This window comes from Episyrphus balteatus, chromosome 3 (assembly GCF_945859705.1).
Source record: "Episyrphus balteatus chromosome 3, idEpiBalt1.1, whole genome shotgun sequence".
Taxonomy (NCBI): Eukaryota; Metazoa; Arthropoda; class Insecta; order Diptera; family Syrphidae; genus Episyrphus; species Episyrphus balteatus.
In genome coordinates this window covers 68301108-68315688 of record NC_079136.1, presented here as the reverse complement: position 1 = coordinate 68315688, position 14581 = coordinate 68301108, and the positions used below count along the sequence as shown (strand labels likewise).

Genomic DNA, 14581 nt, shown 5'->3' with positions numbered 1-14581 from the left:
TTTCATTATTTTATTATGTATTATAATATTAATATGATTATTATTGCTCTATTATTATATATATCAAAGTATATTATTTAGTTTTACGTTGATTTATTATTAAAAATGATATGAAAATAAGAATATATTATATAATTTTATCATGTTGAAATACAAAAATAAAAATAAAATCTAGTTTAAATAAAAAAACTAAAAAAAAAATAAATAAAATGATGAAAAAAAAAACATAAAACTAGGAAACAAATGTACATTCTAAGTTATATTGATTTAATTGCAATTAAATTACAAAAAAAAAAAGAAATGGAAAGTATAAATAAATGACGAAGAGAAACTAAACAAAAAAAATTAATAAATGAAAAATAGTAAGGGTAATCAAAAGTTTTTGGATTTTTTATTTTTTTTTTATAAAATCATTTTCACTTCATTGATTTCACCCTTTTATTAGTGAAGCACATAAAGTGAAATATTACTTCATTTCAAATTCAATTCAATTAAAAAAAATATTTTTTAGATACGACCTTAATTCTTGTACGCAAAGAAATAGCACAAATTCCTAAAAAACATTATTTCTTACATTTTCCAATAAATTCAGTACTGCCAAGTTAGAACTTTTTTGGGTGACCGCTTTGTTGGTTTCTTCGCACCTCTTTGCTAAACTTTCAACTAACTTCTCGCATCTACTTTGCGGAGAAGAGTACCTACCACTTTTCTTTGATTTCGGTCCAAAGACTTAACAGTCTTTGGGCCGATATAGCCAAAATCTGAATCATTAACCTAAACATCATTCCATAAATTTTCTAGCCAGTTAAAAACATCAAATTGCTCGTCTGACAACCAATATTTTACAATTTTGTATGCGTGTTTGGAGTCACTGAACTCTGCAGCATATTAAGATAGGACAATTAATCCGTTTTACCATCTATTCTCACCAATGAATGGTTCCATTCATGCCAGCAAAATACACTCAGGCCATCAAATTCCTGTTTATTTGCTATTGTGAGTTATGAACTTGATTTTAGTCGATAGAAAAATTGTAAACGAAAAAGATCGAGCGAAAAAACCAAAAATTCATTTTTGATGATCGACTATCGACAAACGTCGTCTATCGATAGATACGTTTATTTGCTATGAAAGAACAAAAATAAAAAAAATAAAATGCACGACTGGGGCCGCACGTACTTGCTCTTGCAGTTCAAAGCCTTTTTATGTTAGCTTACTTGTAGGTTATTAGAGCTGCCTCTATATACATTTTTAAGAAATTTGGTTGATGTAGGGGAAGAGCCGGCATGGAGGCCAAATGTTAGATAAATAAAATTTTTTTTTATTTTACTTGACTTTTTTGAAAAAAACTAAAAACGCAGTTTTACTGCAATTACTTTGAATATTACGTATGCAAAATTTTATCAAAATCCTTAGAGCCATTTTTGAGAAAATTGCAATAACTCCATAATGATGTACGGGAAGAGCCGACATCCGCGATTTAAAAAAATGTAAAGACCATATTTCCACTATACGTATTTTTTGAGAAAAACTAAAAACGCAGTTATGTTAGAACTATATACAGCATTACGTGTGCTAAATTTAATCGAAATCGTTAGAGCCGTTTTCGAGAAAATTGCAATAACTCGAAAATTTTGTATGGGAAGTATACGTTCTAAGCGAGATATTAAAAAACAAAAAAAAAAACAACCTTGGAAATTACGAAAAAAACATCCATACCAAATTTCAAGAAAATCCGTCCACTCGTTTAGGCTGTAGCTACTTGTACAGATGGACGCACGGACGCACCGACGCACAGACCGACGGACGTCATGACGAAACCCACTTTTTTGGGCTTCTCCATTATCGTAATGTTAGTTTTGATTAAAACCTCGAATTTTTTTTTTTACACGAAACCAATACTTCCCCTATTGAGCAAGTAAAAATTGCAAATAACATTTTTTTTAGGTTCCTTCCTTCACATTTGGCTTATATTCCAAAAAAAAAAAAAAACAAATTTTCCTCTTTGTTCATTCCAAATGCAGTGTTTTTAATTATTTTGGCATACACAATTTTATTTTCCTCAACCCAACCCAATAAGTACTTCATTAAGCACCTCAAAATTTGCAATTTTATGATTACAGACTAGACGAAAGCGATTGAAGTACGGAAAGCAAATCAAAGACGATCCCGTTTTCGATTATCGTTTTAATCAGTTATAGTTCTGATAAGTACGGAATGCATTTTTTTGTCCAGGATGTTTTTTTTTTTGTAGCATTGGATTTTTGTTCTTACCAGTCCATATAACTCAGCATCATTTAATTTCCTTTGTATAAGCCTGCTTGAGACGTTCAAACCTAATGATGCAAGATGACTTAACAGACCCACATTAGCATTTCCATGTGATCGTTCTTTAATCTCATATCGAATTTTTTCGAGGAGTAGGCCTGCACAATTTCTTTTCAAAGCTTAAATTTCTATAATGCTCTATCTAAATTAATTGCATTATACATTCATGACAATTCAGTGTTTTAGCTATTTGAGAAGGATTTTTTTCTTTATTTATTTTGAAAATATAGCCAAAGAAAAAAAATTATCAAAGCATCGCATATCTAGAATTGCATGATTTTTCTCAAAAGTGTGACTGACTGATCAACAAAAATGGTAACTTAGGGCATACAGTCATTCAAAAAAGTTTACGTACAATGATGTATTATTGAAATAAAACAGGGGCTCAACTCGAATTCCCAAAAAATGGATCTGTGTAATTCTGTAAAAAATGAAAATTATACAGCTCCAGTCATGCCAAATCTTTTATCGGGTTTTATTTGGACGATTTAGATTGGTTTTATTCATTAAAGATATGCAGTTTGACTAGGAAGTACAATTGAAATTAACATTCGAACAGATGCGAAAGTAGCAAAAAGTTACATAGCTTTTTCACATTAACGGAAAAGGATTTTTTTTTTTCTGAAAAATTAATTTTTAAAAGCAAATTAATAAGAACAAATAATAAAAGATCTGATATTCTCCGATTGTTCGTCTCCCTAAAAATTCCATACGAACAAACACATAAATTGCGAAATTATAAAGTCTATTCCATTCTTTTTGTGATTAGGAAGTCTGTCAAATTTCTGAGAGTTAAGAGAGAATTCTCTCAGAAGGAAAACTACGAAAGATGCAAAGGAGTCTGGAACACCATTATACAGTCAAAATTTCATATTTTACGTATTATTTGATGAAAAAAAAAAACACTTTTTAAATGCAAAACACAAGTAGAAGATGGGAACAGACTGGGGCCCTATTTTGTAAAACGATTATCGTTGAAACTACTTCGTTTTTGTTGAAATGCGACTACGTATTACGATAATCGTTTTACTTCAATGATACTCGTTAATCTTTACGACTGCTATTTACCTATCGTTTATCTTTCGTTTTCGTTTAGCTGTCATAATATTATTGCGTTTGCTGCTAGAATGTGAGCCTCAAAAAAATATTTTTTTTGGTTTAGTTTGGCCAAACGACTTAATCGCTCTTCGTCGTGACTATCGTTTACTTCAGTATCGTTGACTTGCCGCTCGTTTCGTATTACGTAAAAGACCCCCTGGTACCAAAAATAACTAAATTAGGAAAATTTGTTAAAACAAAAAGTTACGCATACGCCTCAGTGACTTTTTAAATTTAAACTTTGAAAATTGATATAAACTTTGCTACCACTGTATAAATGTATAAAAATAAAAGGATACTTTTTGCAATTACTTCTTCGTTAAATATAAATAAAAATATGATTAGTCTTAATTTATCAAGTTGGGTGACTAGGTTATCCTCGGGGTGCTCACCGAGTCGGTTTTTAGCCGACTTTTAGTAAAATCCAAATCATTTGTTAGTTTTGTTCAGAGCTAACTCACCAATAAAGTCAAATTTAACATTAATTCTACACACTAGTTCAATTTATCTTTACCTACATGATTATGGAACTATTCTAAGAAAAAATTGAGATACCCACGACTTTTCTAAGACGTTCAATATAAAAATATATTCTAATTCATTCAAACAATGACATCAAAGATTGTAAGAAATACTTCTACTCTTTTAAAACCCAATCTTTTGAAGTAAATGCATTTATTTTCTCATCCTGTCTAAGGAGAACATTATTAAAAAAAAAAATTGGATGCCCTTCGACATACAAAAACTCAGAAAATATCTGCTGCAGAAAAAATATTTTAATTGTTAATAATTCAGCAACCAGGCCTCGAAGAAACTTTTCGTTTTCAGTTATGAATAGAGCTCAAAGAGACATTTCTTTTGATGTCTCACTTGATGGATTTGGAGGAAATTTTTGAAAATGTACATTTTTACTTGCTCTATAGGGCAAGTATTGGTTTCGTGTCAAAAAAAGAATTCGAGGTTTTAATCAAAACTAACATTACGATGATGGAGAAGTAAAAAAAAGTGGGTTTCGTCATGACGTCCGTCGGTCTGTGCGTCGGTCGGTGCGTCCGTGCGTCCATCTGTACAAGTAGCTAGAGTCTAAAGGGGTGGACGGATTTTCTTGAAATTTGGTATGGATGTTTATTTTGTAATTTCCAAGGTTTTTTTTTTTTTGTTTTCTAATATCCCGCTTAGAACGTATATCTCCCATATAAAATTTTCGAGTTATTGCAATTTTCTCGAAAACGGCTCTAACCATTTTGATTTAATTTAACACACGTAATTCTGTACATAGTTATAACATAACTGCGTTTTTAGTTTTTCCCAAAAAATACGGATAGTGGAAATATGGTCTTCACATTTTTTTAAATCGCTGATGTCGGGTCTTCCCTTACATCATTATTGAGTTATTGGAATTTTCTCAAAAATGGGTCTAATGATTTTGATAAAATTTTTCATACGTAATATTCAAAGTAATTGCAGTAAAACTGCATTTTTAGTTTTTCTCAAAAAAGTCACATAAAAAAAATTGTATTTAACTAACATTTGGCCTCCATGCCGGCTCTTCTTCTAAAATCAGCCAAATTTCTTAAAAATTTATATAGAGGCAGCTCTTATAATCTACAAGTAAGCAACATAAAAGTGCTTTGAACTGCAAGAGCAAGTACGTGAGGCCCCAGTCGTGCATTTTATTTAATTATTTCTCGAAAAGCCGAAAAAATAAAATTTAATTTTTCTACCTAAATGCATAGGCCTGTTTACTATGAACTCATATCTGTAAACCAAACCTTGTTTCGAGATGCCCTTCGACATACAAAAACTCAGAAATCACTTTAATGAGTTATGTATAGAAACAAGCCCAAAAGAAAAAAACTTCATTAAAACTAATGATCTTCATTCTCCTTTCCTAAAAACCATGCAAACCAATAAAGAAATATCAAAACCAACACATTTCAAATGAGATTACCGATTGGAGCGGAATAAGTTCGTTGGATATATGTATTTTATATATAAATGTATTCATCTGGTTTACAAATATAAAAAAATAATTTTACTTCAAACATTAAATATTTGTTGTGTTACTTGATGTTTATATTTTTCTTTAAAAAAATCATTTCTTTTTTCTGATCAAAGGGCACATGTGCAATAATAAACTACCAAAAATTTACACTTTTCCTTCGACATAATTATTCAACAAAAAGAAATATTTTTGAAAAAAAATTAATAAAAAAAAAAAAATTACAAAGTTAATTCACCGACACTTGGTGTCGTTGGTTCTCGTAGAAATAAATGTTTGGATAATAAAAACGATAGAAAAGCTTGGCCTCCAACAACTAAAAACAAAAAGTACAACTTTCTTTTCCTGTCTCCAGTATAATCCAGTTGTTGTGGATTTCCATAAGGATCGTAGTTAATTGGGCCATCGGAAGCACCGGCTGTAGTTTCGAGCAAAACTTTTGTTTTAAGTGTTCTCAACTGAAAAAATATAATTATTAGTTTTTTAGAATCACAAAAATAGTTTTATTCATGTTTTTTACCAAAAAGAAACCAAGCGTTAGACTGGAGTATATCAATGCCAAGTAATATCCAAGACTGTGAAAGATGGTACTTGTCAGTAAGCATGCAACAATAATAACAAACTTGTATCCAGAAAATGCAAGTAAATCCAATGTTTTTAGACTTGTTTTAATGTTGACAACATAGAGAGTTATTGAGTAGACAACTAATTCAAAGATGCTGTAGGCCAAAGCACTTGATGCTTGAATTCCAAGTTGTTCAGGTGAAAATCGATTCTGCATACCAAGCATGAGACCGGCTGCCACTACGTACGTTATGAATGCCATAGTGGGTATGTAGAGATCCGGTGCGTTAATATCATATCGTGGTTGCACGGGGTTGTCCTGATCATACTTTAAAGACCAGTCCTGTTGAAAAGTTAAATAAAAGAGATATAAAATCAATTAAATAATTCATAAGGTGTTAAAGATTTCGAATCCATGGTTAGAATCGGCTTGTGATTTGTGATCGGTGATAGTCACAAGAACCAAATTTGTACTGCGAAAATCATGTTTCTCAGAGAACGTTGGTTTTTGTGATTATCACTAATCACAATAGCGGATTCCACCCTAGATCTTCTCTGGTGTACTAAAAAGTACGACAAGAGGTACTTCTGTGGATTAAGGATAGCAAACCATGGAGGAGGCTAAGACGGTAAGATAGATGGAACCTGCTATAGAGTAGTAATTCTTTATTTGACACCATTACATGAGGTCCTTAAAAGCGCTTCAAAATGAGCAATCATAAGATTAACCCAGGAGGGAACTGGTGGGGGCAAGTGTATAGGTAATTTAAAATGATCATGTAAGATCAGAAAATACAATTTCGGAATTATATTAAAATTTGACATTTATTGAATCGTCAACAAAGGTGAACTGGTGTAAATTTTTAGTGAGCTAGAATTTTGTTTTAATTGTTCTGTTTGCATCCTAATCGCGGGTCACTGTGGCGTATGTGTAACTTTTTTTTATATTGAAATATCTTTTTCGTTAATTTCAATTGTTCACCCTTGATCAATGAGTCAGACCAGTTTAACTTAGTTGACCATTCTGATAATATCACTATAAAGCAAAGTTAAAAAAAAAAATAATCTGCACATTCGTCCAGGGGACGAATTGAAAAAAAAGGGTTTTGGAAATCACGAAAAAATCATCTGTACCAAGTTTCAGCAAATCCATCCATCTGTAAAGCCCCTACATCGATGTGCAGATGGACGCACAGACGAATAGACGGACGGCATGACTTTTTGAACTTCTCCATTATCGCAATGTTGGTTTTGATTAAATTCGAAATTATTTTCGACACTAAACCAAGTTAAAATTTGTATATTTTCATAGCCTTCCAGACTCTCACTTCCGTGAAAGAATTCAACGCTTGGATTTGTCTAGGACCAAGGAGATTGTGTTTGATAAACTGCATGGAGCTAAATATAATCAAATGCCAACAATTTTTTCTCGAAAACTTATCAAATCTTCTTCCCGACCTCACATTCTAACATGTTCCACCCATAACCATCATTGAGTCGATTGAGATCCTACAAGTTTCAGTTAAATATCATTTTTTTTCCCTCAGTAAAGTGAATTTATTCTCAAACTTAATTTGTGATTCCCCAAGAAGATTCTTTGTAGGTTCATTCAATCAATTTAAGGTCTAACAAGAAACTATTAAATGGCCAACTTTTCTTATAGTCTATTGAATAGACCCTTTTGAATGGAACAAATTCGTTCAAGTATTGTTGTACATAAGAAATAGCAATCTACATCGTGACTTACAAATAGAAATGGTTACAGAAGTTGTTAAAAAAATACGCTGTATCGCACAATCAGAGACTGCAACGTCATACTAATTCTGAAATGGTGTCCGTCTTGAATATAAGAAACCATGTTCCATGAAAACCATGGAGATTAAGAAGAACCAAGCGTCATGAGCTTATTGTCTAAAAAACATGGGAAAGTATTAAAAGTTTAAACTTCCCCCAAAGTGATTTTACAAAGTTAAGAAAGAAAAATCTGATGTCGATTTTTCAAGATTGGTCCTGATTAAGAGGTGGTTTAAATGGTTAAGAGTCCCAGACGGCTTGGTGTCATATAATGCCAAGTGTCTTTTGAAGATTTCCTCCTGTCAAAAAAAAAGAAAAAAAAAAAAAAAACTGAAAACCGAACAGTATTGCCGTTTTCTCAGAAATACTGCAGAAGTATACTTTTATGCCAATGAATCATATTCAACAATAAAAACTCTTAGTAGAGTAACTAAAGCTCAAAAATTGGCAATATTAGGGAACCCGGCTAAACAGCTTAGATTTAGATGATCTTTTTTTTCAAATGTCGGTAATTAAAAAATGTCGGTAATTAAAAATTTTAAAATTAAAATTAAGTTAATTGAATTAAGGGCTTTTGAAAGAATGGTAACTGAACTCAGATTTTTGAAAAAAAAAAATTATTGAAAAAATTTTAACATGTCGTGTTTTAAACTTTTTCGTAATATAAAATGCATTTATTTTCAAATACTTTTGGCCGCATTTATTATGATTTGAAATTATAAAAGGAAATGTCAATATGTGTTACGGTTTATGAAAAAAATTAAAAAGTATTTCATTTTTGAAGAACTTTTTTTAACAAAAGTTTTGAAAAAAAATTTAACTTATTTTTTTTTTAAGTTCAACATCTAAACATAAAATTATTTTTTATTGCTTTAATAACCCTTACTGTTGAAAATTAAAAAGTAAAAATTTAAAGTTCTTTTTTACCAAAATCTTTGAGAAAATTAATTATTTCAATGCTAAAATTTGTGTTTATCAAACAAAAAAAACCCATTGAAATTGAAGTAATTTTTAATTTTTTTTTTTTCAAAAGTGTGATATATATTCCCTTTTCTGCTTCGGAATTCAACTGATAATATTTATGGCCAAAAATTTTTTTTAAATAAATTCATATTTTATTAGAAAAAGTTTGGAAAAAAGTCATTTCAAATTTTTTCAATAACATTTTTTTTTTTAATTCTGAGTTTGAGGACCATTTTTTCAAAAACTCTTAGTTCAATTTAGTGGATTTAAATTTTAGAGATAAGAATGAGCTTCTGGCTTTTTTGAAAATGTATTTTAAAATATTGTAGGTGTTGCCGTTGATTCAAAATATTTTTTTTTGTGTTCGAGGTCAGAATGTTAGAAAGTTGCATTTATCGCTTAAACGATGGAAGATTGTACCTTACTCCTTTATACTTTTTTTCCTTAAAATACCTAGGGAATCTTTTGCTATCATTTGTTTTATGAAATTTAAGCAAAAAAATGGTTTTGTTCAAAAAAAAATTTAATTTTAATCTTAAAAAAAAATAAGGCAACATCGGCAATTTTTAATCTATAGACTTTAAAGTATTTTTAATTACCTACGTTTGAAAAAAAAAAATCGTCAAAATCAGAGCTGTTCGGCCGGGTTCCCTAATAATTTGCTTTAGTTACTCCACTATCTTGAACGAATTTGTTTTATTTTTGCTCTGGAGCTGCGGTCTATTAAATAGACTATTATTTGAAAGTAAATAGTTACAAACAAAAAATCACATGTGCAACTCACACATGGTGGAAGTGAAACCTTAAAAAATCATTTTTCTTGAAAAAAATGGAAAAAATGTACCTACATTTTTGTATTCCATCACCTTTAAATTCATTTTTTTTATATGACAACCTATAGTAAATTTTATATCACCTGAAAGCTTATTTTTCAGCTCAAAATATTAATACCGACCATGTCTATATATCATCTACAAAAAACCCATCAGTTTTAAACCAATCAGTTTTCATCAAAAAAGCAAAAAAAAAATAAATCTTTTCTAACACCATTAAATCCATTTTTTTAAATGATAACCTATAAAAAATTTTATATTATCTGAAATCTTATTATTTCACCTTTTATGTTACTACCATGCATACAAAAAAAAGTATGAATTTTTTAAAGTCGAAATTTCAAACTGAGATTACGGTATTTCCTACACTGGTGGCCATAGCCGTATTTAGGGGAGGGGTTACAGGGTTTAACCCCCCCCCCGAAATTTTTTTTAGAAAATCATATGATAAGAATTTGAGCAAAACCGGACCACATACTTGTACAATGTACAACATAATGTATGCAGATCTTGATGGATTGATTTCATATTTTGGTTAGGTATACCTAAATCGAAAATCTCCATTTAAGACTTTTCCAATTTTGTCGCGGTTAAGTTTTAAAAAGCTTTGAACAAATTAAAATATCTGAAAAAAGTATTATTTTTTTTTGTAACTATAAAGGCTTGGCCACACCGGAGGGTACGCGGTAACGGTACGGGTAGCGGCAACGATATTTGTATTAAAAAAATTCCACACCCGAACGTTGATGTGTCAGTTTGGAATTTTTTCCATACAAATACCCGTACCGTTACCTGTACCTCTACCGCGTACCCTCCGGTGTGGCCAAGCCTTAAAGGCTTGGCCACACCGGAGGGTACATGCGGTAGCGGTACGGGTACTTGTATGAAAAAAATTCCAAACTGACACATCAACGTTCAGATGTGGAATTTTTTTCATACAATTACCCGTACCGCTACCGCATGTACCCTTCGGTGTGGCCTTAAGGCTTGGCCACACCGGAGGGTACGCGGTAGCGGTACGGGTAGCGGCAACGATATTTGTATTAAAAAAATTCCACACCCGAACTTTGATGTGTCAGTTTGGAATTTTTTCCATACAAATACCCGTACCGTTACCTGTACCTCTACCGCGTACCCTCCGGTGTGGCCAAGCCTTTAAGTCGTATACACAAAAGTGTATAAACATATATTGAGTGTCTCTTCTTTTTAAACAATTTTTTTTTTGCTAGAAGAGTTCACTTTTGAAATAATACGTCATAAACACAAAAAATATGCATTTTTGTTTTTTCTTGGGAATGTAATGAATATGTTAGGGCTTGCAACGAAACAGCTGAATATAAACAAGAAACGAAATGCAAAAAAAAATCTTCCTTCAGCCTAAATATTTGAAACTTTCATTTTTAAACGTTATAATATTGAATATTTAAATCTTAAATGGCGTAAAAGTAATCAATTTTTTTAAATTTTTTTCTGAACTTCGGAACTAGGGGTTAAAAATTCGAGTTTTCAAAATCATACGTGATATACAATTTATTTTACATAGACATTTAATAAAAAAAAATTATTTGAGGTGGAAGATTTCAATCTGAATTCGATATTAAGGCCGTGTGTGAATTGAGTTAAATATTTAGCCAAGGATAAAGACACTATAGAGGTCAAAAAATAAAATTTCTGCTGTTAAAGATTTATCCTGTTCTGGGTGCAGATTAAATTTGTATCTTCAGAGAATACATTTTTGATAAAAGGGTTTTTGTGTATTTTTGTAAATAAATGTTTAAAATAAACAAAGAAATTTGAAAAAATAATTCAAGAACGTTGACCAAACATAAAACTCACGTTTTGGGAGTTTGAAATTGTAAATCTTTTTTTTGCAGTTTAAGAAAACTTTTAAGCCACGTCAAAAATGTATCCATTTAATATTGAACACATGTTGTGTGTATGGCAAACATTTTTCTTTGGCTGAATATTTAACCCAATACCCAATTAACAAACAGCTTAAGAGACAAGAACATCAATATTTATTTCTAGATACTTTTTTATAGAAGCAAACCATCAGTAAGCGAAAAGTTTATTTTTCATTTTATTGCTGTTTAAACCTTTGATTGTACCTAGTGTTTTACGAAATAGTTTTTTTGTATAAGGCTTAGGAAAGCTTCTAAAAAAAATTTTTTCCTCGCTAACGCTCGCATATAAAAATATGTAAAAAAAATTTCGTCGGTCTAAGCTAACCCTCCCCGAAATGAAATCCTAGCTACGGGTATGCTGGTGGCTGGTCATCGGCAACAGATCTACACAGGTGTTTTGAGGTATTTTCCAAGTTTTTCAATTTAAGATTGTGTAATTTGTAGAGTACGTACCGTTATGTGCAATACATCACATGAAAGGTAATATTATCAGCATGCATTTTAAAGTTAAATAAAATTTGTATCTGCTTTAGATCAAAAGATATAACGTGTTTAGTAAAAGAACATCTTTTTACCGTTATCGCAGGATTTTGAATTGAAATTTTGCACAGCTATAGTTTATATGATTACCTATTTACAGTATAAATTTCATTTATCTATTAAAACAAAAAAGTTATAATCAATTGATTTTTCCTGTCGCTTTTTCGTTTCATCTTGTTTCAAATCACTACGATACTAAAGAAGTTTTCACTTCAAAATAAAAAATATACTTGCCTTGTGCGTGAATGGAAAAAACAATAATCGCAACTTATTAATCACGTAATTGTTGTCCACAGCAAAATAGTATTTAAGCTTTGCCACTGGAACATATTTTTCAAATTGACTCTCGACCATTTGTTTGCCTTGATCAGCTAAACGCTGTCCATATTGCATTGCCATATCTTGAACCATTGGCTGTTGAAACATGGCAAATTGTTGTGGCATTTGAGGGGCATTGGGTAAATTCCCAGCTTGTTGCTGCTGCTGCTGCTGCTGTGGAGGTATACTTGGATAAGATGGATAATTTTGTTGTTGTTGTTGTGATGGTTGTTGTGGAATTGTTGTATATTGAAAATCTTGATTAATTGTTGATGAACCATTATTGTAAGCTTGTTGAGTGCCGGCGACATATGGAATATTTTGCGGCACCATTATTGGATCAATTTGTGGATTGTATTGTTGTTGTTGTGGAGTGACAACGGGAGCCGGTCCCAATGCACTTATATCGCTAACTCGTTGGGGTTTCCTTGGACCTTGATCTATTTCCAAAAAAAAACAATCAAATTTTATTGACAGCTTCTTTAACAGAATGAAAATGCAAACCAAAAGACAGGTTACAAAAAAAATCGCAAGACAAAAACTCTGTTGGTGGGAATGGGATTACATCAGAAAAGGTTAAGGATAAAGACAAACCATTCAAACTATTTATGTTAATTACTAAAAAGTTTTTACAATTTTTATTAAAAACAAATTGTTTTTTTGTTTTTGTTTTTTTGTTATCAAAAAAATGTAGGTAAGTACTTGCTTGCGAAATTTTGTTTCCTTACAATTTTCAAACTTACGCTGTCGTACAGCAGCAGGATTTGGATTATAATTCATGGTTGAATATTTATATGTCTGGAATGGGTATATTACCGAAGATTATTTTTTAATTATTTTCGGTAATTTTTAATGGAAAAAGAAGATTTTAAAAAGTTGATTTTTATTTTAAAGTACACATCACCAACTCAAACTTTCGATTTTGACAAGAGAAAAAAAAAGAAATAGTTCAGCGAAGAATTTTTTATTTTTTTGACAGATAAATGAAAAGTCAGCAGGAGTTCAGGTTAAAAGAGGAGGGATGAATGGGTGTGTTCCACTAAACATTAGCGTTTTTATCAACAAAAAAAATTCTTTGGGCCATCGCACACCAAATAAATTTTGTCATTGCTTTGGGAAAGCATTATGAAACTTTTTGTTCAAGATTTCGTTGTGCCATGTTTATAGAGGTTGGCAGTTTGTTCTTAAGACTAGTATGCAGCTGAAGCGAAACGAAATTTTCGATGCACAAATTTCGTTAACGAAATCCTGAACGGAAAATTTCGTTTTGCTTTTCGTTTTTCAAAATAGGCGAGTTTTCACTCATTTGTCACTTACTTTTTACTATCCTGTGCAGTTTTCTTGACTATAAGGGCAGTGTTGACGATTTTTTCACTTTTAATTAATTTATTTCTTCCTTTAAAAATTATTTTCTGTTGATTTTTCTTGATTTTAAATAAATTTTGAATTTTTTTATTTTGACTTTGACAGAATACCTACTAGATGATATTTTTTCGTTAGCATTTTCGTTGTCGACTTTGGAGACTTGAAAATTTTTCGTTTCGCATCAGCAGCGTACTAGACTTAAAAGGAAAAATAAAATAAAAATACTGAATTTTCCAATACAATAAGCCAATTACAGCTCATCGGGCGACTGCATTTTCTGTTCACTCATTTTTCTACGAAGTTGATAAAAGCGACTATTTTGACAGCTGTCGCATTTTAAGAGCTGGACAGAATGCGTCGGCTCGCTGACTTAAATGACAGCTGTCAAAAAATTAGCTTTCCAAAATCGCCGAAGAATGAGTGAACAGCATGCAGTAGCGCGACGGGCTGTCAAATTACATATAAAAAAAAAGCATTCAAAAAAATATTTTTTTTAATGAAAAATTCAGTATTTATTATGATTTTTTTTGCATTTTTCATTTGTTTATAAAGAGTTCCACTGAGAAGAATAAAAAAAAAGGAAACAGTAAACAACCCAACAAACATTATCCCTTGTATAAAGCCTTACAGGAGCTACATTACCACCTGTAAAGCTTTATAGAAGCAAATTTGTTAGTCGGGAAGCTGCAGATGAAGCAGATGAAAAAAGTTCAACTTTTGAGCGAATCGCTGAGTGACGAGCAACTGCATACTGTTGCCAGTTGGCGACTTCCATAAAAAATTCACATATTTGACAGCTATCATTTTAGTCGCCGAGCGGCAAGCGAAGCATTTTGTTCAGCTCTTTAGTCACTCAGCGACGAGTGACGTAT

The 14581-nt window shown here is 31.2% G+C and overlaps 1 protein-coding gene across 3 annotated transcripts; it reads right to left on the bottom strand.

The window, feature by feature from the left end:
- Positions 1-5361: 5361 nt before the first annotated feature.
- On the bottom strand, positions 5362-13775 carry LOC129915246 (protein YIF1B-A). 3 transcript variants are annotated; one of them, XM_055994730.1, is made up of 4 exons: positions 13662-13775; positions 12261-12784; positions 5949-6335; positions 5362-5886 (listed from the first exon to the last, which is right to left on the bottom strand). In XM_055994730.1, the coding sequence occupies exons 2-4, from the start codon at positions 12675-12677 to the stop codon at positions 5650-5652; spliced, it is 1041 nt and encodes a 346-aa protein (XP_055850705.1). In that variant the 5' UTR covers positions 12678-12784; positions 13662-13775; the 3' UTR covers positions 5362-5649. The 3 variants fall into 3 exon arrangements, with proteins under 3 accessions (XP_055850705.1, XP_055850703.1, XP_055850704.1); XM_055994728.1 differs by lacking the exon at positions 13662-13775 and adding an exon at positions 13073-13287; XM_055994729.1 differs by lacking the exon at positions 13662-13775 and adding an exon at positions 13088-13287.
- Positions 13776-14581: the final 806 nt, after the last annotated feature.

What these genes read in the sequence shown, in the direction of transcription:
- LOC129915246 (XM_055994728.1), bottom strand. Translation starts at nt 13,124, where the DNA reads ATGAATTATAATCCAAATCCTGCTGCTGTACGACAGCGTAAGTTTGAA. An exon ending in TTTTTCCATTCACGCACAAG is followed by an intron (nt 6,336 to 12,260) that starts GCAAGTATATTT and finishes ACTTTTCAACAG; the next exon opens with GACTGGTCTTTAAAGTATGA. An exon ending in TAACGCTTGGTTTCTTTTTG is followed by an intron (nt 5,887 to 5,948) that starts GTAAAAAACATG and finishes ATATTTTTTCAG; the next exon opens with TTGAGAACACTTAAAACAAA.